The 18,991-nt window shown below is 37.2% G+C and overlaps 1 protein-coding gene across 3 annotated transcripts in view; it reads right to left on the minus strand.

The window, feature by feature from the left end:
• Positions 1-18,991, minus strand: part of Rngtt (RNA guanylyltransferase and 5'-phosphatase) — a 188,522-nt gene that overhangs the window by 120,448 nt on the left and 49,083 nt on the right. For all 3 annotated transcript variants that reach the window (XM_041667676.1, XM_041667677.1, XM_041667678.1), the window contains exons 9-11: positions 12,261-12,396; positions 5,859-5,930; positions 3,820-3,984 (exon numbers count right to left, since the gene is read on the minus strand). In XM_041667676.1, coding sequence (XP_041523610.1) covers positions 3,820-3,984; positions 5,859-5,930; positions 12,261-12,396 — 373 coding nt within the window. The remainder of the gene's footprint in view (positions 1-3,819; positions 3,985-5,858; positions 5,931-12,260; positions 12,397-18,991) is intronic.

Below are 18,991 nucleotides of genomic sequence, written 5' to 3' on the forward strand. Positions count from 1 at the left end.
TTAAAGCTACCTTTGTAATTTTTTTCTGACATTACATTCCTAAATGTCTTTAAGGTTTTAAGCTACACATCCTCTCTCCTTATCTACATTTTAAGTCAAACCTATTCATGAGTTATAATTGATGTGGGAGTGTCATATATCAATCTGTTGCTTTCTTTGGTTAATTAATAAAGAAACTGCTTGGCCTGATAGGTTAGAACATAGGTGGGTGTAGTAAACAGAACAGAATGCTGGGAGGAAGTGGGGCAGACGCCATGCCTCCCCTCTCCAGAGCAGACGCGATGAAGCTCCAGCCCAAGATGAACATACGCTAGAATCTTCCTGGTAAGATGGGTTAGTCAAGATATGAGAGTTAGCCAGTAAGAGGCTAGAGCTAATGGGCCAAGCAGTGTTTAAATGAATACAATTTGTGAGTTGTTATTTCGGGTATAAAGCTAGCCGGTGGCCAGGAGCTGGGAGGCAGGAAGCAGACCACAGCTCCTTCTACATATGATGGTATCCAAACATAAAGCATACTAAGTTTTTGTGTGCATGCATGTGCATGCACGTACTTGATTTGATGTGCCTATGGAGGTCAAAGATCAACTTTATGAGGTATGTTCTCCTTTTCCATCTTCATAAGAGTTCTGGGATCCATGTCAGGTTGTCAGCAAGTACTTTACTGTCTGAGTCAAATCAATCCTTGTTTAGCTATTGATCAGACTAGGAGACAGAGTATCCTAGTCTCCTAGTAACATCAGAAGCTACATCAAAAAGTTTCACCAACATGACTGCCTAATCATGAATTGAACAAGAAAAATACCAACAAATACGCCAGACTGCATGGGGGAGGGAGAGAGCACAAGGCCTCAGCCCTACACAAAAAAAACTATAGGCAACTGAGTAAACCTGCCAGTGGGAGAGGTGGTGCTCCCCAGGGAGGAGCACACCCATTGGCTGTCCAGTACCAAATGGTCAGCCCCAAAAACATACATATAAGTTACATTACATGGACTCATCAAGTTATTTTTAAGAGCTTATGTGGGTGTATACACACACACAAATACATATATGCATTCAATAACAACTGATGAAAAGAGTTATGAGTTTGAAGAAGGGGGAAAGGATATACGGAATGGTTCAGAGGGAGAAAAGGGGAGGAAAGATTTTGCAATTAAAATACAATCCCAAAAATAAAATAAAACTTTAATAAAGAATAATAGCCAAAGTATAACATCTCTCACCTAGAGTGAGAGGAATCAAGATAGACAGTGAGACTGAAAATTAAATAATAAAAATAAGAAGTACCTAATAGTGTATAAAGAATCACCTCTTGATTAGGCATGGCACGACTATGAATAGTACATGTGTTTATATTTATACAGTATAACAGAATTCTTTTCCCCCAACCTAGTATTTTTATTATTTGTTTAGAAATTTCATACAATGCACCCCCATCACATTCACTTCCCATTCCTCCCAGGACCACCCTTCCACCCTTATGCCACCCTCCATTCCCCACTCCCACCAAAAACAAAAAAATTATGTTGACCATATGTTGCAGGAAGTCCTTCCGCTCCTCCAGCCAATAGCCGCTGAGATACCAGCCCATTGGGGCATGGTCTCTCTCTTTTAAAAAAGGGGCCACTTCCCTCCTCATGCTCTCTTTGCTTCCTGCTCCGTTTCCTGCGACTAGACTCCTTCCTGATTGCACAGAGGGCTGTTGTCTGGGACGGTGATCTGTAAGTTTTTTCCCTTTAAATAAACACCACCCTATTAATCATAATTCCAAACTGGTGTGGGATTGTTTATGACTTACACCTTCATCGGACGCCCAACGTGGAGATTATTGTAATTTTTACTTGATAACTGTTTTGTTATATGTAATTTTGCTATGTTAAGTTAAAGCCTTCCTTTTTTTTTTTTGTTTAAACAGAAAAAGGGGAAATGATGGAGGAAGGTCATTGGTTAATTATAATAAAGAAACTGCTTGGCCCTCATAGGTTAAAACATAGGTGGAAGGAGAAGCCTTCAATATCTCTCATTCTCAGTTATAAGTCTGCAGTCATTGATAGCACTGCAAAAGCTGCCTTGCCCATAGCAGCTGGCAACAGCACAGATAGATCATGGACTTCCACATGGTTTCCAGAATTCTAAATACACTAAAAACTAAAAGGAGCTGTTACTTTTCTGACTCAATGCAAAAATGAGTAGAGATATTTCAACTAAACTTTTTGCTGTATGCTTTTAAAATTTTGTCAACTATATTTAATCAATCCAAATAATTCCATTTAAATTAGCCTTCAAACTGAAATGTAACTAGAATTACAGAACTCTCTACTTGTTATTACTGTCATGAAAGTTATTTCTAACTACGTATATGAATCTAAATCCTGAACAGCTCATCATTCCTTAACTGTCTTGGCTGTATTAGATTAAACAGCATGAAGAGACTGTTAAAATAACAAGGTTAAATTCTCCCTTCCTTTTTTCTTCTTCCTCTTCCTCTCCTTTCTTTTTCCTTGTCTTTTTTTTTCTCCTCTCTTCTTCCTGGGTTCATTCTAAGTGACTTCGTGTGAGCTGATGAGAATACAAACGAATGATCACTAATCACATCTTTACTCAACCTATACGTAATATCTTTTGTTTGAGGAGCTCCTCACAGTCTTTTCATTAATGATAGACGCAGGGGCCCAATGATGGGAGTTAGTGTGGATCCTCGCCTGAACAGCACACCATACAGAGTTTGTAGAAACCAGCTCAACATGGCATGGTGCCAGGCACGAGGAGTGCCCCCCACATGGCCTAAGACAGGGTGCCCTGTGATCTGCTTACTTTAAATCTTGCTAGATACCTTTTATTTGAGGAGCTCCAAGGACGGGTGACTTGTGGCAGGACATCCCCCAACCTAAGACAGGGTCCTGGGAACCCTAGGATGAGTAAAGGGGAAAAAAGACCTGGTCCTCACTCGACCTAAGAATCATAAGGCACCCCTCTGTTCCCAAGAGAGGTAAATTGCTTCACCATTCGAGAGGAGGGTCTCTCCTTGTCCCAGTCCCTTCTCCTTTAGATCTGACACCATGGTTGGACTCTGACCTGGTGCCCTCCACTTAATAGCTGCCTGTCTTTATAAAAGAAAGGGGGATCTGTCAGGAGCCAATTTTCTCCTAAAATCATTACAGGAACCATCACCCTGGGGAATCTACAGATCTGTCAGGAGCCAATTTCCTCCTAAAATCATTGCAGGAACCATTACCCTGGGGAGTCTGCAGAGAACCCCACACCCCTAATTGTGTTAGGAATCGTTCTATTGACAGAGCCTACCCCATACCCAAATTGGCTGTTAATGGAAAGCTATCTGTTAGCGGAACCCACCCCACATTCCAAACTATCTAGAGAACTAGGTGTGTCAACTTGTGAACTCCTGGCCTACGTGACCTGACTGAACGTGAATCACGTGACCAACGTGAACCATGCGGCTAGAGCCCAGGCCCCTGTGCCCAACCCCCAACTCCTTACCCTATATAAGCTGTACCCCATCTATAATAAACGGAGGCTCTGACAAACCTAGCATGGCCTCCTTCCTCTCTCTCAGCTCATATCTTCCAGATAGCGTCTCTCTGGGACCATGGAATAACTGACTGCAGGGTGGGTTACAACCCCTAGACTGAGTAGCCCACCCAAAGCGGTTTACAGTGTTGTATCCACACTGAGAACACCGCTGAAGAAGAAACCCTGAGCATCACCCTGGGAAAGATATCATCCCTGTTCCTCTCACAAGCTGAGCAATGGAACTTGAATTAACAACTAAAACAAACAAACAAAAAAAAAAAACTTTACCTTTCTTGAAATGTTGATGTCAAAAAATGGTTTAGGTCTGACACTAAATGGTTCTTGTGTTTTGTCAATGAGCCCAGTCTTCATTTTTTCATGTCGTGGACTTATGATTTCACGCTCAATACACTGCAGTCGAATATTAAAATCACAATCTCCAACTGGTTGTGCCTGAATGAGAGAACATTTTTTATCTGAACACTTATAGCTACATTATCAGCATTATTGCCAAGGCTGCAATACTATACACAAACTATGCACTGTACAAATAGGAATCTTTGGAGATGTCTAGTGAACAACTTACACACAATACATGTTCATTCCAATAATTAGGATAACAATTGCTATTTTTAAATTGTAATTACAGCAGCAGAATAAAATGGCATATACCTATTATAAGCTGGCTCAGATTTCAAAGCAGTAGAAGCACTGAGAATAGCAAGACTCATTCAAAGCACTGTGTTGGGCTCCTTTTCAGCAGTCTCTCCTCATTTCCAAATACTGCCCACACTGGCAATGAAGTCCTTTCAAAGGAGTAAAAATGCTACCCCACCATCACCATACCTGAAACCCTCAAGTGATAACAGCCTGTTACATTAAAATCTAAGTTCAAATACCTTATTTAAGTAACCTGCCACCTTCCCCAACCTACTATGTGATCCACTCCTCAGCACACATCAAGCATGAAGACAACCGTCTAATGTTCCTGACTCATCCTTCAAGGACTCAATAACAGCCAGGGAGGATGAAGTGTGCCCATCCCACCAGCTCCATTCTACCTCTGACAAACCTTCTTGTGCTACTTTGAGCACTACCATGCTATTTCTGTTTCTTTACTTTAAAAACAAAAAACAAAAATAAATAAATAAACAAACAGGGTCTCACTGTATAGCTCTGGCTGGCCAGGAACCTGCTATAAAGACCAGACTGGCTCTGTCTTTCAAGTGTGAGGTTTAAAACTATAAGCCACCATGCCCAGGCAGATTTCTTTACTTTTCTATTCACCTCTACAGATAAGCAGTCTGCAAGTTGATTTCAATATTAAATCCAATCTAAACACATATTCCAACATGTAAACAATGTATGCCATTACTACTATCAACTTATATGCAGGTACAACTGTATAAGGCAAACTAAACAGAATAAATGCATTAAGAATAATTTTCCTCAGCTAGACGGTGGTGGTGCACACCATCCCAGCACTCGGAGGCAGAGGCAGGTGGATCTCTGTGAGTTTGAGGCCAGCCTGGTCTACAGAGCTAGTTCCAGGACGGCTAGAACTGTTACACAGAGAAACCCCGTCTCAAAAAATCAAAATAATAATAATAATTTTCCTCTGTTGTTCTCAAATTCAATGAACTGTTATGAACTGATATAAAGGTAAGAAATCAGAAATCAGTTTCTTTATATTCAGTAACTACAGAATCTAGCATAAATAAAATGATCAGTTAAATTCTTTCTGAAGAAAATAATAAACAAAAAAACCAAAATGATTTTAATTAAGACTCCGGCTTTCTAACCATCATAACCGGAGCCAAACTTACTGACATTACAAATCATCCAGCCTCAGGTATTTGGAGGCTAGCAATATAAATGAAGACTAATAAAGCAGGGAAAGTTCTATAGTGATTAAATAGTAGAACATGTAGTAAGTATGTGAAAAATATGAGACTTTAAATCATGAGGTACAGTAATAGGCATACAATTCCAAAATCAAAAAATACTCTCAGTATGGTTTAAGTAATGACTATATGATTTTTGTTTCTTCAAGACAGGTGGCATCATGAGCGAGGCACCAAACTCCTGTTCCTCCTTGCTCCCTCCTCTAGGCTCTGTGTCACCATATCTGACTTAAATAATTTTTTGTTTATTAAAAACATTTGTAATTTTATTAGTGCAAGTGTAGCTCAATGGTAGAGTACTTGCCTAGCACATGTGAATCTATGAATTCAATCCCTAGAACTACAAAAGCTATTAATATATATAAACATACACATATCTCAGTGACATTTCTAATAATTTCATAAATTAGAAAAAATACTTACATTGAATTTAATTATGTCATATATCAGATATCTTGGAACAGCCTGTCCATTTACTTTGTCAATGATCATTTCCTTGAAAGAAACAAAGATTAATCTTTACTTTAATAGCAAATTCTTTAATTTTGAGAATATAATACAAAAAGAATCTAACTCTTCAATACATGTCTTACTGAGATTTCAAAGGTACCCTTGTACTCACATCAAATCATCCCAGTTTTCATCATGTCAAAAATCTTAACTATGTATTATAATATATGTTGAAATTATCTCGTGTTTTGGGTTGGGGTGTGTAGATCTGTTTGCAGACAGGTTCCTTCTATGTAGCCCCTGGCTAGGCTACAGCTCATAAGTAGTCAGGGCTAGTCTAGAACTCTCAGAAAGCCTCTGCCCCAGCCTTCAAAGCACTAAATTATACACTTGCACCATCACAACCAGTTATATGTCTTTCTACACTTGAATGGCTACAACACACTCTGTTTTATGTTTGAATTACCAACAATATTTAAGAGTAAATAACAAAGTTTGAAATTCAGCATCATTTTGTAGTGCTTTGGATAAAATCAGGCAGGGTCGTGCTCATGATAAACAAGTATTCTACAGCCCCAGTCTCAAATTTGTTGTTTTAACTGAACTGAGTTTATTTAACCAGTTGCATTTGAATGCCTGGTGCAATAACAAGGTGGCACCAAGATTTCAGTTAAAGATTCTTTTCAAAAACTAGGACTAGAAAAAGTGAATTTTTAAGTTGGATAGCAAGGAATTCCCCCTTCCAAATTATCTGATAAAATGAGGAAAAAAAATAAATGCTTTCCTTTAAACATTGGTTTAAAAAGCCAAAATGAAAGTATATTATCAACAAACAAAATGTAATAAACAAATGAGCAAGTGTTTTTTGTCTATTTCTTTAATGACAGTTCAAAATACATAATACATTCTGGTAATAGCACAGGGAAAACTTAAGATAACTGACATTCAAACACATTACCAGGCATGCAATATAAGCCAAACAAAACAGACTCAAAGCTGGCAGAGGTAATAAAAGTTAGTAGATCAAAACACTAAGTCAACTTCATTCATATATAGCTGTTCTGCCATTTAGGATTAGAGAGATGATTAGAAAGGTATAACACAAATAATTAAAGAAATTCAACAGGAAAACAGTACAAATATATGGTTAGGATTAATAGCAACTTGGCGAAGAAAACTCACTAAACTTGAAAATATAGAAAGAGACTATACAGACCAGAGACCTGGGGGTGGGGAGGGGACAATGAAACAATTCCTAATGATATTCGACTATACACATAAATCAATGCCTTTTCTAGTCATCAGAGAGGCTTCCTCCAGCAGCAGAGGGGTGTGCGTGCAGAAACCCACAGTCAGACATGTGGAAAGAGTATAAACTGGAGATCTCTAAGGAGTCTCTTTCTGGGGAAGAACAGGAGAAAAGACTGAAGGAGTCAGAGGGAATAGGGAATGCCAGGAGAACATGGGGCTCTGAATCTAAGTAAGACTCTAAGTAAGACTCATATAAAATATGATCTCTCACTGAACTGTAGCTAGGTCAGCTGCCAGCAAGCAAGCCCTAGTAATCTTTCTGTCCCTGCTCTCCACAGCCCTATAGTTTATAAGCACTCAGTCACAGCTAGCTTCACATGGGTATTTGAGATACAGACTCAGGTCTTTAATCCTGCACAGCAAGCATCTCTCTAGGCCCCACATCGTCCATCTTTAATCCAAACTCCTATATAAAGAATATCCACTCCACATCATTAAATGAGAATCATTTCTCCTCCAAATGACCACAGGACTTGTTTTAAGTATATCTTAGGGCTACAGTTTTAATTAAAGGTACCCCCGACTATTACCAATCTTTGTCTATCCTTCCCAATAGTTTCCAGAAAGAGGAGGCTTCCACACTCTAAGCAATGCCTGCACTCATAAGAGATACTCAACAAATACTAAATATAAACTACCCCAACCTATAAGAAATACTCTTTTAATTTAAAAATATTTCATCCTCTTTATCCTGCACTGCCCTGTGCAGGAGATCAACATTAGGAACAGTAGCACCCAAGAAAGTAAAAGGTCTGAATATAACCCTCACAGAATTTTTCTGAACAAAAAAAGCTTAGGCTTACTGCCACCTAGACCAGCACACAGTGTTTAACAAAGCAGTCTAGTCTCTTTGTTATGCATAGTTGGTTCACTCAAAAAACAAAGAAAGGAGTAAAATCTCAGTAGCCAACAGGAGTACATCCAGAAGTACGTTAGGCTTCTCCAGTCCTGAGATAAACTCTCAGGATTAAAAGAATCTACAACTATCACTAGATGAATCAAAAATTAATAGAATAAGGAAATGAATCAAGAATGCTACAACGATAGCCAGGTATTGAAGACAGAGGCAGGATCTCAGATTTGAAGGCAGCCTGGGCTACAGAGCAAGACCCTGTGAAAGGAAGGAAGGAAAAAATAGAAGGGAGAAAGGGGGGAGATGTTCGGGTAACAGTGGGATCTAGCATATAAAAACTTATACTTCCAACCAAAAGGGGGAAACAGAGCAGTTAAGTGGTTTTGACAGTCTAGACATTTAAAAGTAAGAAAATGGCACCTGCACCTTACTATCAAGAGATATTTGGGCTGGATAAAATATCCAAATATGTAAAGAAAACACTAAAAGAAATACAGGTATTGTGATCATCCTGAGATGAACGGTGTCTTGAAATGTGAAAAGGCTGAGAGTAAGCACCAAGATCTTTATATTTAATCTACATATATTTAAACTTTTGTATAGTACCTGAAATGACAAAAAAAAAAAAGAAACATAACCTTCAACTATGTAACAAAATATGCCCCAGTAAGACAAAAGACCTCATAAGCTGATAGGAGAGAAATGAATACCCAAAAGGAAACAGTAGAGAGGTTCTGAACAGGGGCTCTCAGAATCAAAATCCTAACTCATGAAGAAGTGAGACGTTAAGCCTCATAATGACTCACATAAAGGAGGAGTAAGTATCACACACTACCAAATCACCTTACAAACTTTCCCAATCTTCTCCAGGTCACCACAGAGAAGAGAACCTAGTGAACAGTGCAGGTCACTCAGAATAACTGATGAAGCCAGGGAGGCAGCTGCAGTGAAGGTTTCATTGCTATTCACACTATTTTTAAATACAGAAATCACTCTGACCCTCTTAAGTGAGAAAATCTCAAATCAAACTTCAGTGTTAACACAGTGTGACAATGCCTAGAGCTAATCTAGACAACCTGAATTCAATTTCTGTGACCCAAATGAAAGGGTAACCAACTCCTATTTGTCTTCGACTTCCATTCACAAGCCATGAAATGCACATACCTACACACACACACACACACACACACAAATAGATAAAAAGCAATTAAAGGGGGCTGGAGAGATGGCTCAGAGGTTAAGAGCATTGTCTGCTCTTCCAAAGGTCCTGAGTTCAATTCCCAGCAACCACATGGTGGCTCACAACCATCTGTAATGGGGTCTGGCGCCCTCTTCTGGCCTGCAGGCATACACAGACAGAATATTGTATACATAATAAATAAATAAATAAATATTTAGAAAAAACTCTGTGTTTAAAAAAAGCAATTAAAATGTACTATTAGAAAAAGGACTCTATCATAAAACCATACAATTTTGAACATACAAGATATACATTTATGATTAGAAAAAAATCTAAAACAAAAACTGTAATGTCCACCAAAATCTCTTGGTCACTTATATAGATCCTTTCACTTTGGAGACTGCAATTTAGGACATCTAGAACCAGCTGTTAGAATAGAGAGGTTTGTTTAAGTGTGTGTGTGTGTGTTTAATTATATTCATTTTTATGTGGGGAGGATTGCATGCATGCTATGCCACATGTGTGGAGGTCAGAACAAACTGCATGAGTCAGTTCCCTCCAACCAAATGGAGGAAAACAACTCATCAAACTTGCAGCAAGAGTCTTTATTCACTGGCAATCAACAACAACCCTCGGTTTGATACTTTTCAGACAGGTTCACTACGTAGCCCAGGCTGGTCTTGAAGTTAACAATCTCTTGACTAAGCTTGTTGAGTTTTGGGATTAAAGGTATCCACACCATACCTAGCTGGAAAGAACCATATACTTTCTTGTTGCTGCTGCTACTGTTGTTTACATAATATATAAACATACTAAAATATGTACAAGACTTAAATATTATCACAAGAAAGCCTACTGTAGTCAATAAGAAATACAAACACCAATTGATCTAAATAATCAAATAAATTTATAGGAAAATATTTTTTAAAATTCAACCTAGAATTTGTCTAAATTATTAGTTCTTAACAAAAACTTTTTCATTTTGCATCTTATTTTATTTCTGTTATTATTGTGTATGTGCATGATGTGCATGTGAGAGCTCATGGGCCACAGTATCCGAGGACGGCTTTGTACAGGAAGTTGTCTCCTTCCACCTTCCATAGGTTTGGGGATTAAACTCAGGTCACTAGACCTACACAAAAAGCACCCACTAAGCAGTCTTGCCCACCAATTACTAAGTAATTTTTAACCCTATGATTTCTGCCATTAAAACAGTTTGGAATAACTGAACAGCAGATTCAGCGTTGAAGAGCACAGATTGTTCTTTCAGAAGATCCCAAATTGGCCTCCAGCATTCAATATGTTAGCTCACAATCATCTGGGACTCCAGTCCCACAGAATCTAAAAAGAGTTTGGAAATCCAAATTTATGATATATATATATGTACACCACTCAGACCTTTATATAAAATAATAAGCCCAAAACATACTGCAAGTAAAAATTACTTTAAAAATCATGTACAGCATTTAGTTCTTTGTGAAGATGAAGCAATCAAAGAATGATCTACAGGCGCACATACTTGATCAGAGCACTCCTTTTTCCAGCCAAGGTAAAGATTTTGTTGAATATTCAAACTCTGAGACTTAATTAGGCCCCTAGCTTCCCTAAAGCTTCAAACAAACTGTTTAAGAGTCTATTCCCTAGCTGGCAGTGATGATGCAAGCCTTTAATCACAGCACTCAAGAGGCAGAAGCAGGCAGATCTCTGAGTTTGAGGCTAGCCTGGTCGACAGAATAAGTTCTGGGACAATCAGAGCTACACAGAGAAACTCTGTCTTGGAAGAAAAAAAAAAGAATCTATACTCTAAAAACCAGCTGTGGTGGTACACATGCATAATCCCACCACTTGCAGGCACAGGGGGTTCTTGAACTCACAAACCTTAAATACTAAAAACTATCTATAAAACAGCCAATCTTAAAAAAAAAAGAAGAGAGAGAAAGGAAGGAAGGAAGGAAGGAAGGAAGGAAAGTTCAGTTCTCAAAGCTGATGTTACTCATATGAATGTGCTCTATTTTTTCAACACTGAACAAAGGACACAGTTAAAGCCATCAAAATAGCAGCATAAATTATCCCACCATTAGAAGCTTCAGTGGTCTTTTATTTTTATTTGCTTTTCCTTTGTTTGGCTTATTTGCTTTTGATTTTTTAGAGACAGTCTTACTATGAAACCAGACTGGCCTGGAACTTAATATAAAACCCAGGCTAACCTTGCATTCATACAGCCCTGTCTCAGCTTTCCAAGTGCTGAGATTAAAGTATGTGCCACCATGTTCAGCTTTTATTACCAGGTTTTTTGTTGTGTTATGCATTATTTTTATTTTTATTTAAAGTATGTTTTCTTTTCCTAAGAACTGAGTTGGAGAAAGCTATTTGCAGGAAGAAAGTGAAAAATCACTTGATAATTACCAAAAAATAAATAACAACCATTTTTTAATAATAAAACAAAGATTTTATTTTGTCCCTTTAAGATTAATGCCAGATTTATTAATTGATTTCCCATATCATGAACATTTTTTTCTACTAAAAAAATATTGGAAAAACGGTATTTAATCTCCAAGATGAATATTTGAGGTCTGTTTGTTTTGTTTTTGAGACCAGGATCTCATTATGCTAGCCTCTGATAACCTTGAATTTGCTGCTGCAATCCTTCTGCTTCTGCCACCCACGTGCAGGGATCATACAAGTGCACTACCATTCTCAGGTAAATACATCTTTTTTTTTTTTCTCCCCTGATTTTTTCGAGACAGGGGTTCTCGGTAGCTTTGGAGCCTGTCCTGGAACTCACTCTGTAGATCAGGATGAGCTCAAACTCTGAGAGATCCTCCTGTCTCTGCCTCCCAAATGCTGGGATTAAAGTCATGCACCACCACCCAGCTCTAGATCCATCTGTTAAGGAATTCGTTTACTTTACGTACAGGTAAGAAATAAAATTGAAACATTCAAATAAAAATTACATTTGATTCTAAATCAAACATACTAATAATGACTGCATTAGTCAATTTTAAAAAATACACAAAAGTAAATTACTTACCCCATCTAAAAGTGTATTTGATAAATGCATGCGAAGATCTTTACGAAATGGAAATTCCAGATTTGAAACATGAAACACTGAATTATCTCTGTCAATCATGAAAACTTCATTTGTGCCATCGATCAACATCATATAACTATAATAAAACATTTTTTTAAAAAGTATTAACATATGGTTTCAAGAACAAGGTTATCAGAACAGTTGAACTTTTTTTCCCTAGGCTGACAACATTTTCATAGAATGATTACTACAGTCCCTCTCTTGATCATGAAAATTAAAAGAATCACATTATTTTTGTTTTAATTTCTATAGAAAACATAAAAACAAGGAAATCTGATTTTTATGAAGACAATATGGTATCATATGCATATGCATTCTTGATACCATCATAATGCATATATGATGTATAAGAAGAAATGTTTCTCTAATTTTGATTAGATTATTATATCAAAAAATTTCAAAGTTTAAAAATACACAAACATATGTACTGTATTTTACAAATTAGATACTACCTTTTCCATATCAAAGGTGATAAAACACTGAGTTCAAATTATTTAATATTCTTTCTACCATACCAACTGCACAAGTATTTCTCTTTGAATCAATACTGTGATAAGCAAAATACTAGAATGTTAGAATTCTTCTCATTTATAACTACAAAATTAAAATATTCAGCTACAACTTTTCATTGACTTTTATCTCCAATCAATATATGGGGAAATTTATGTACTGAATAAAGCAGTCATACTTCATAAGTCAGGTTAAATCTATGGTATCTGCATGTCAAGCATGGAGCTCCAACATAGGCATGGAGCTCACACTTAAAATCCCATGATTCAGCCACGCATAGTGATCCCAGCACTCGGGAGGCAGAGACAGGCAGATCTCTGAGTTCGAGGCAGCCTGGTTTACAGAGCAAGTTCCAGGACAGCCAGCATAAAGAGTAAGGCCCTGCCTTGAAGGGGGGAAAGGTGAAACCAGTCTCTCTTTTAAAAAAAATAATAATAATAGTGGAAAGTTTACTATGAAAGCCTGAATAACTAAGTTTGCTCTGTAGTACCTATGGTAACCTAAATAAAAACAGCCACACATGGGCTCTTGTTTAAATACTTGATCCCCAGTTAATGGAACTGTTTAGAAAGGATGTGAAGGTGTGGCCTTGTTGGAGGAGGTATGTCAATGGAGGGTAGACTTTGAGGTTTCGGATGCTGTGTCATGTCCATGGCTCTCTGCCTCCTGCTTGAGGCTCTCAGGGTCTGCTCTAAACACATACTTCATGTTTTGCATCATGAACTCTAATTCTGTGAAATTAACTCCTTCGTTCATAAGTTGCTTTGCTCTTTATTAGAGCAACAGAAAAGTAACTAATATAGTACCCACATAAAAAAAAAAAAACAAAAACCGGTGTTAAGGCACACACTGGTAATCTCAATGCTAGGAAGGCAGAAATAGGTGGAACCCTGGGACTAACTATCCAGCCAAGCTAGTTCTATCAGTGAGTGCTACGTCACAGTGACAGAACCTGTCTACAAAAACAGAAAAACAATCCTCCACATACATCACAAATAAACACTTGTACATACAAATAAGAACAGTGCTCAAATTTCACATCACAGAAAAATAGTCCAGGAGGAGGAAGTAGGAGGATCAAGAGTTGAAGGTTTCTCTAAGTTACATACCAATATCCTGGCAAAAACAAAGTTCAGTCAAGCTATTTGTGTATGATGTCAGAAAGGGTAGAACTAGAGAGTGCAGCTCAGTTGGTAGAATGTTTGCTTGGAATACCCAAAGTCCTAGCACAGAAACCCTGAATGGTGGCAGGGTCTTGTAATCTGAGCACATGGAAGATGAAGGGAAGCAAGATGATCAGACGTTTAAGGTCAACTTTGGTTGCAAAGTGATTTCCAGGAGACACAGATGTGGAAGAATATTCAAGATAGACACTTAAAGTGGGAGAAAACAACGATCCACACAACCACCTCCCCAGAGGATACAGTGTGTCGGCAACAAGTAAAAGATGGAGGGCAAGCAGACTAAAATCAGGTGACAGAAGAGACATTAAATGAACAGATAGCAGCTAACACAATAATTTGTCTATCATATGTAGAAAGAGACTAAAGTGAAAGGACGCAAACAATAGGGAAAAGAGCAGCAGTGAACATCCAAGGGGCTTCTATCTGAGGGCTAACATGGTATCCCTTGCTGCTCCTAAAGTAAGTATTCCAGCTGGCCCTAAGACAGACTGTTCAGGCCCATGTCTCATTTGGAAGTAATGGCAGCCCTAATAGACGAAAAGGGCAGAAACTCAGTTTCACTAAGAAAAAAAATCAATTAGTCTGGAAAGAAAACTCATGGACCAAATACTAATCCAGCAGGCTCAAAAGTAACAGGAATACTTAAAACCCAAGGCACTCTTGCATATGCTTCCAGATATATATGAAAATACTAGGCTTCTTGCAAGAAATAAGAAATGTTCTGGACTATGTTCCATAAGAAATTTAAATCAACATATAATGTCAAATAAAAAGCAATTATGACACTTCTACAGTGTTATATAAGATAAACAATCCATTGTCTTTGAGGACTTGAGCCAGTATTTAATAAAAGGTGTTTATGGAAAACACAAGTAAGGAAAACTCTTAGAAGTCAAGATACGCATACATATTAGGGTATTTTAAATCATAGGTAAGGTGTAGTAATATGTAGTACCAGCCCTCAGAGATATTGCAGGAGCAGAAGATTCTGAAGTTCCAGGCAAGCTTCAGTTATATAGCCTAAGAGTCAGTATCAAAAAATAAAACAGGCAGAGAGATAGCGCAAAGGTTTAGAGCACTTGTTGCTCTGGCAGAGAACAGGGGTTTGATTCTCAAACCCAGATGATAGCTCACTACCATCTGCAACATTCAATACCAGGGAACCCAATGCCCTCTTCTGAACTCCCTAGATGCCAGGTAATATTATACATAAACGTAAGCAAAACAAACATATAATACATACAAAATAAAAATTTTAAATCTAAAAACAAAAATCTTTTTAAAAGAAATTAAAATCATGAGAAAACATATAAGTGTATCTGTCTTATTGAGCCTCAGATTTCTAAACCTGACACCAATATGAATTCAAACTTCAAGAACAAACTGGCTTACATTGATACATTTTCAAATTTGAGAAAGAAATAGTTTGCCTGTTCTGAGTATAAGACAGACACTGTATTTCTCTTTACTTGCTAATCAGAAATTAAGACCTGAATTAATATAAAATAAACATTAATTTCTAGAGTAGTGATATATTAACTTCCAAATACACAAACACACACACACACACAAAGTTATGTATCTATCTTATGAGCTCATCAATTTAAAAAAATACTACAGGGGCTTAAGAGATGGCTCAGTGATTAAAAACACTGACTTGTTCTTCCAAAAAACAAGGGTTCAAATACAATGCCCACATGGTGGCTCATAACCATCTGGAACTGTAATTCCAAGGGATCCCCAATGATTCTTCTGATCTCCATAGACACTGCAGGAATATAGTGCACACACATGATATAAGCAAAAAGATAAAAAAATAAAAATATCATATACATAAAATAAAATACTCTGTGCCCATGCATATTAATAGGTTTAAAAGACCAAAAACAAAAAGGCTTTGGAGGATAGAATTTACTACATAGTACTGCTTATGTGAAAAACAACTGTATCTAGAGAGTTAGCAAAAAAAAAAAAAAAAAAAAATTACTCATTGCTATCCGGGGATTCCTCTACATGTATTATTAGCACTTGGGTTTTGAAACAAATTGCTGAAGTACAATTTCTGGCCTATATCCTAATCATTTCAAATGATACATTCTTCTATTATGTGGTAGTTATTGGAGGAAATGACCAGGGCTAAGATAGCACCAAAAATAAGTAAGTGAATAATGAGTTGTCTCATGTCAGGAACAAAGGGTAAAGATGACAGAAAGAATTCTCACACATGAAAGTAAACCAGATTATTTCTGAAAGAGACAACTACCTCACACACTGCTAGATTTTGGCTCAGTACCTAAGTACAAATCTTCCTTTACTGACAATGAACCACTAGGGTAATATAATTTCTCTTTAGAAGATTACACCAATTACAAATATAATATTCAGAATTATTCGTGTTCATATGCATTCTCATTAAGGCATAAAATTTCACTGAAACCTTTTCATTTCCTGCCAAGCTTTTTGTTGCTTGTTTGTTGTTTAACAGATCTTACTGTGTAGCCCAGGCTGAGCTCAGGCTCAAGATTTCCAAATTGCATTATCACAAGAAAGCCTCCCCGCCCATGATTGGGACCACAAACATTCATCACCACAACTAGACCTGAAGTGTTCCTTCTATAAAGGTACACGCAGTTATTATAGATTATAGGAAAGCCAGATTGATACAATGTTTTACCATAAATGTAAGCTTTCCAGCTGACCTAGAAACAATCCAATTTTATCTTTTTCATCATTGAGGTTATATGGTCAAGTAAAATCCGCAAAATATGCTTTAGTAAAAATGAGGAAGTATAGAGAAGAGGACCAACAGACAAAATTGTAAGCAATAGAACATGTCTTAATTCACATTCCAACCAGTGCTTTAAAGGGAAAATAACGCTGACTTTCATATCACCAATTCACAACACTGATGATAAATTCACATTTCAAAAACTTATTTTAGGTTTTGAATGCAAAAATCTATCTATTTGTTCTTTATAGACCAGGTCTATTTAAATCACACAGGACACTCAATAAATGCTCAAGCAATTATATACAAGGAAGTTCACCAAACTACTTTGTACTGACGAAAAATCAATATCCATCCCTGAACAAATATAGTATCCCATTATTTTAAAACATAAAAGCATCCATTAATATGGAAATGCCCTCCCTTGTAGAACTCTACCCATGTCCTCTTTAACCCAAAATTTTTTAGATTCTTCCCAACTTTTAAAATGAACTGAAACTTTAAGTATAATTTATACATTTCTTATTCCTTCCTCCTCACCCTTTATTTAGTTCCAGTGATGAGTCAAACTAGTAATATATATCTGCATCAAACCAAATCTCAAGTATTAAGAGCTGAAGCTAGTGATGTTGCATTATTCCCCACTCAGGAGCTAGAACATCTGAGAGGGAGAACAAGACTAGTAATAAAGTTGTCAACAGACAACATCTTAAGATTACTTCTCCTGGGGCTGGAGAGATGAAAGCAGTTAAGAACACCCACTGTTCTTCCAGTGGTCCTGAGTTCAATTCCCAGCAACGACATGGTGGCTCACAACCATCTGCAGTGGGATCTGATGCCCTCTTTCTGGCATAGGTCATACATGGAGATAGAGCACTCACGTATTAAATAAATCTTTAAAAAAAATTATTTCTCCCAAGAGGCTTCCAAGACATTCTTTAGATAAGTTAGTCAAAACTGATTTGCACCATCAAGAATGCTAATAAGTATATTTGTTCCCCACCCCATACTAGTTTTGTGTGGTTGTCTTTTCTCAACTCTCTTCAGCCAAGTGGAAATTAGGTGTGCCTATGATTTAATACCCGTGCTATGTCCCCAGCATATCCTCAATACCAAGGGTTGCATAATACTAGCTATTTATATAGAATAACCTCATACCAAGAGGCAAGACACCTACATCTCATCGTTTGCAGAGACAAGTGCATAAGGCTAACCTTCCCTGTGGATTTCTGCCCTCACAAGACTCCATTACCTAACCACTGCTATCATTCCACTCACTTCTAATCCCAGTAAACTTACATGGCATCTTAAAAGAAAATGCACAGCTTAGAGCTATTTTTAAAAAAACAATTTAGAAACTTTCCTGACATAAGAAAAGCTAGGCAGACCTTACCATTACTCACCAATACCCTTCTCGCATTTTGTTCTAAAAATAATACAAAAACAACTGATTTACCAGCTTCCGGCTTCCTTTCTTCCCCATGGGATGTATGCAAAGTGGGCTTCTGTATCTCTCACTAGATCACTGTTCAGTCAACTCCATCCCTGATCACCTCTATTGTAAAAAAATTATATCCTGTCCTCTTTAACCCTAACTTTTTTAGATTTTCCCAGCTTTTTAAAAGACAGTGAAACCTTAATCACTTTTTATTTGTTTGTTCTTGTTTGTCAAGACAGTGTTTCTCTGCGTTAACAGCCTTGGCTGTCCTGGAACTCAGAGACCCACCTGCCCCTGCCTCCTGAGTGCTGGGATTAAACGCGTGTACCACCACCAATACCACCACCCGCACATTTTATATTTTTTTTAATTTCTTCCTTCTTATCTTCTTTACATAGTTCCATTCATGAACCAAAGCCAGCAATATTTGCATCAAACATAATTACAAATACTAACTTTTATCCCCTATAGATGCCAGAGTTACTAACCTCCATGGGAAATGCCTCTTCATTTCATAAAATAATATTTGCCCTAAGAGTATTTAAAGTATCCAATATAATGTTTTATAAACTTCTAACGCTGCAATTATGTTATTTACTTAACAGCACAATTATAATAAGCTTTACTATCTTTCTGGCAGATATACAAAGTAGGTAAATTAGCTTACCTTAGGAATTAAGAAAAGTTTATAGGCTAATTCGGATATTTAATCGCTACTTAAGCCAAAATTCTATAAAATGCAATTTAAAATTAAGAAAACAAAGGAAAAGAAACCAAGGTAATTCAAAATCTTGTTTCAGATATTTCCACA

The sequence above is a fragment of the Microtus oregoni genome, unplaced genomic scaffold, assembly GCF_018167655.1.
Source record: "Microtus oregoni isolate MIOR12 unplaced genomic scaffold, Mior012 000017F_ref0000208, whole genome shotgun sequence".
In the NCBI taxonomy this organism is placed as follows: domain Eukaryota; kingdom Metazoa; phylum Chordata; class Mammalia; order Rodentia; family Cricetidae; genus Microtus; species Microtus oregoni.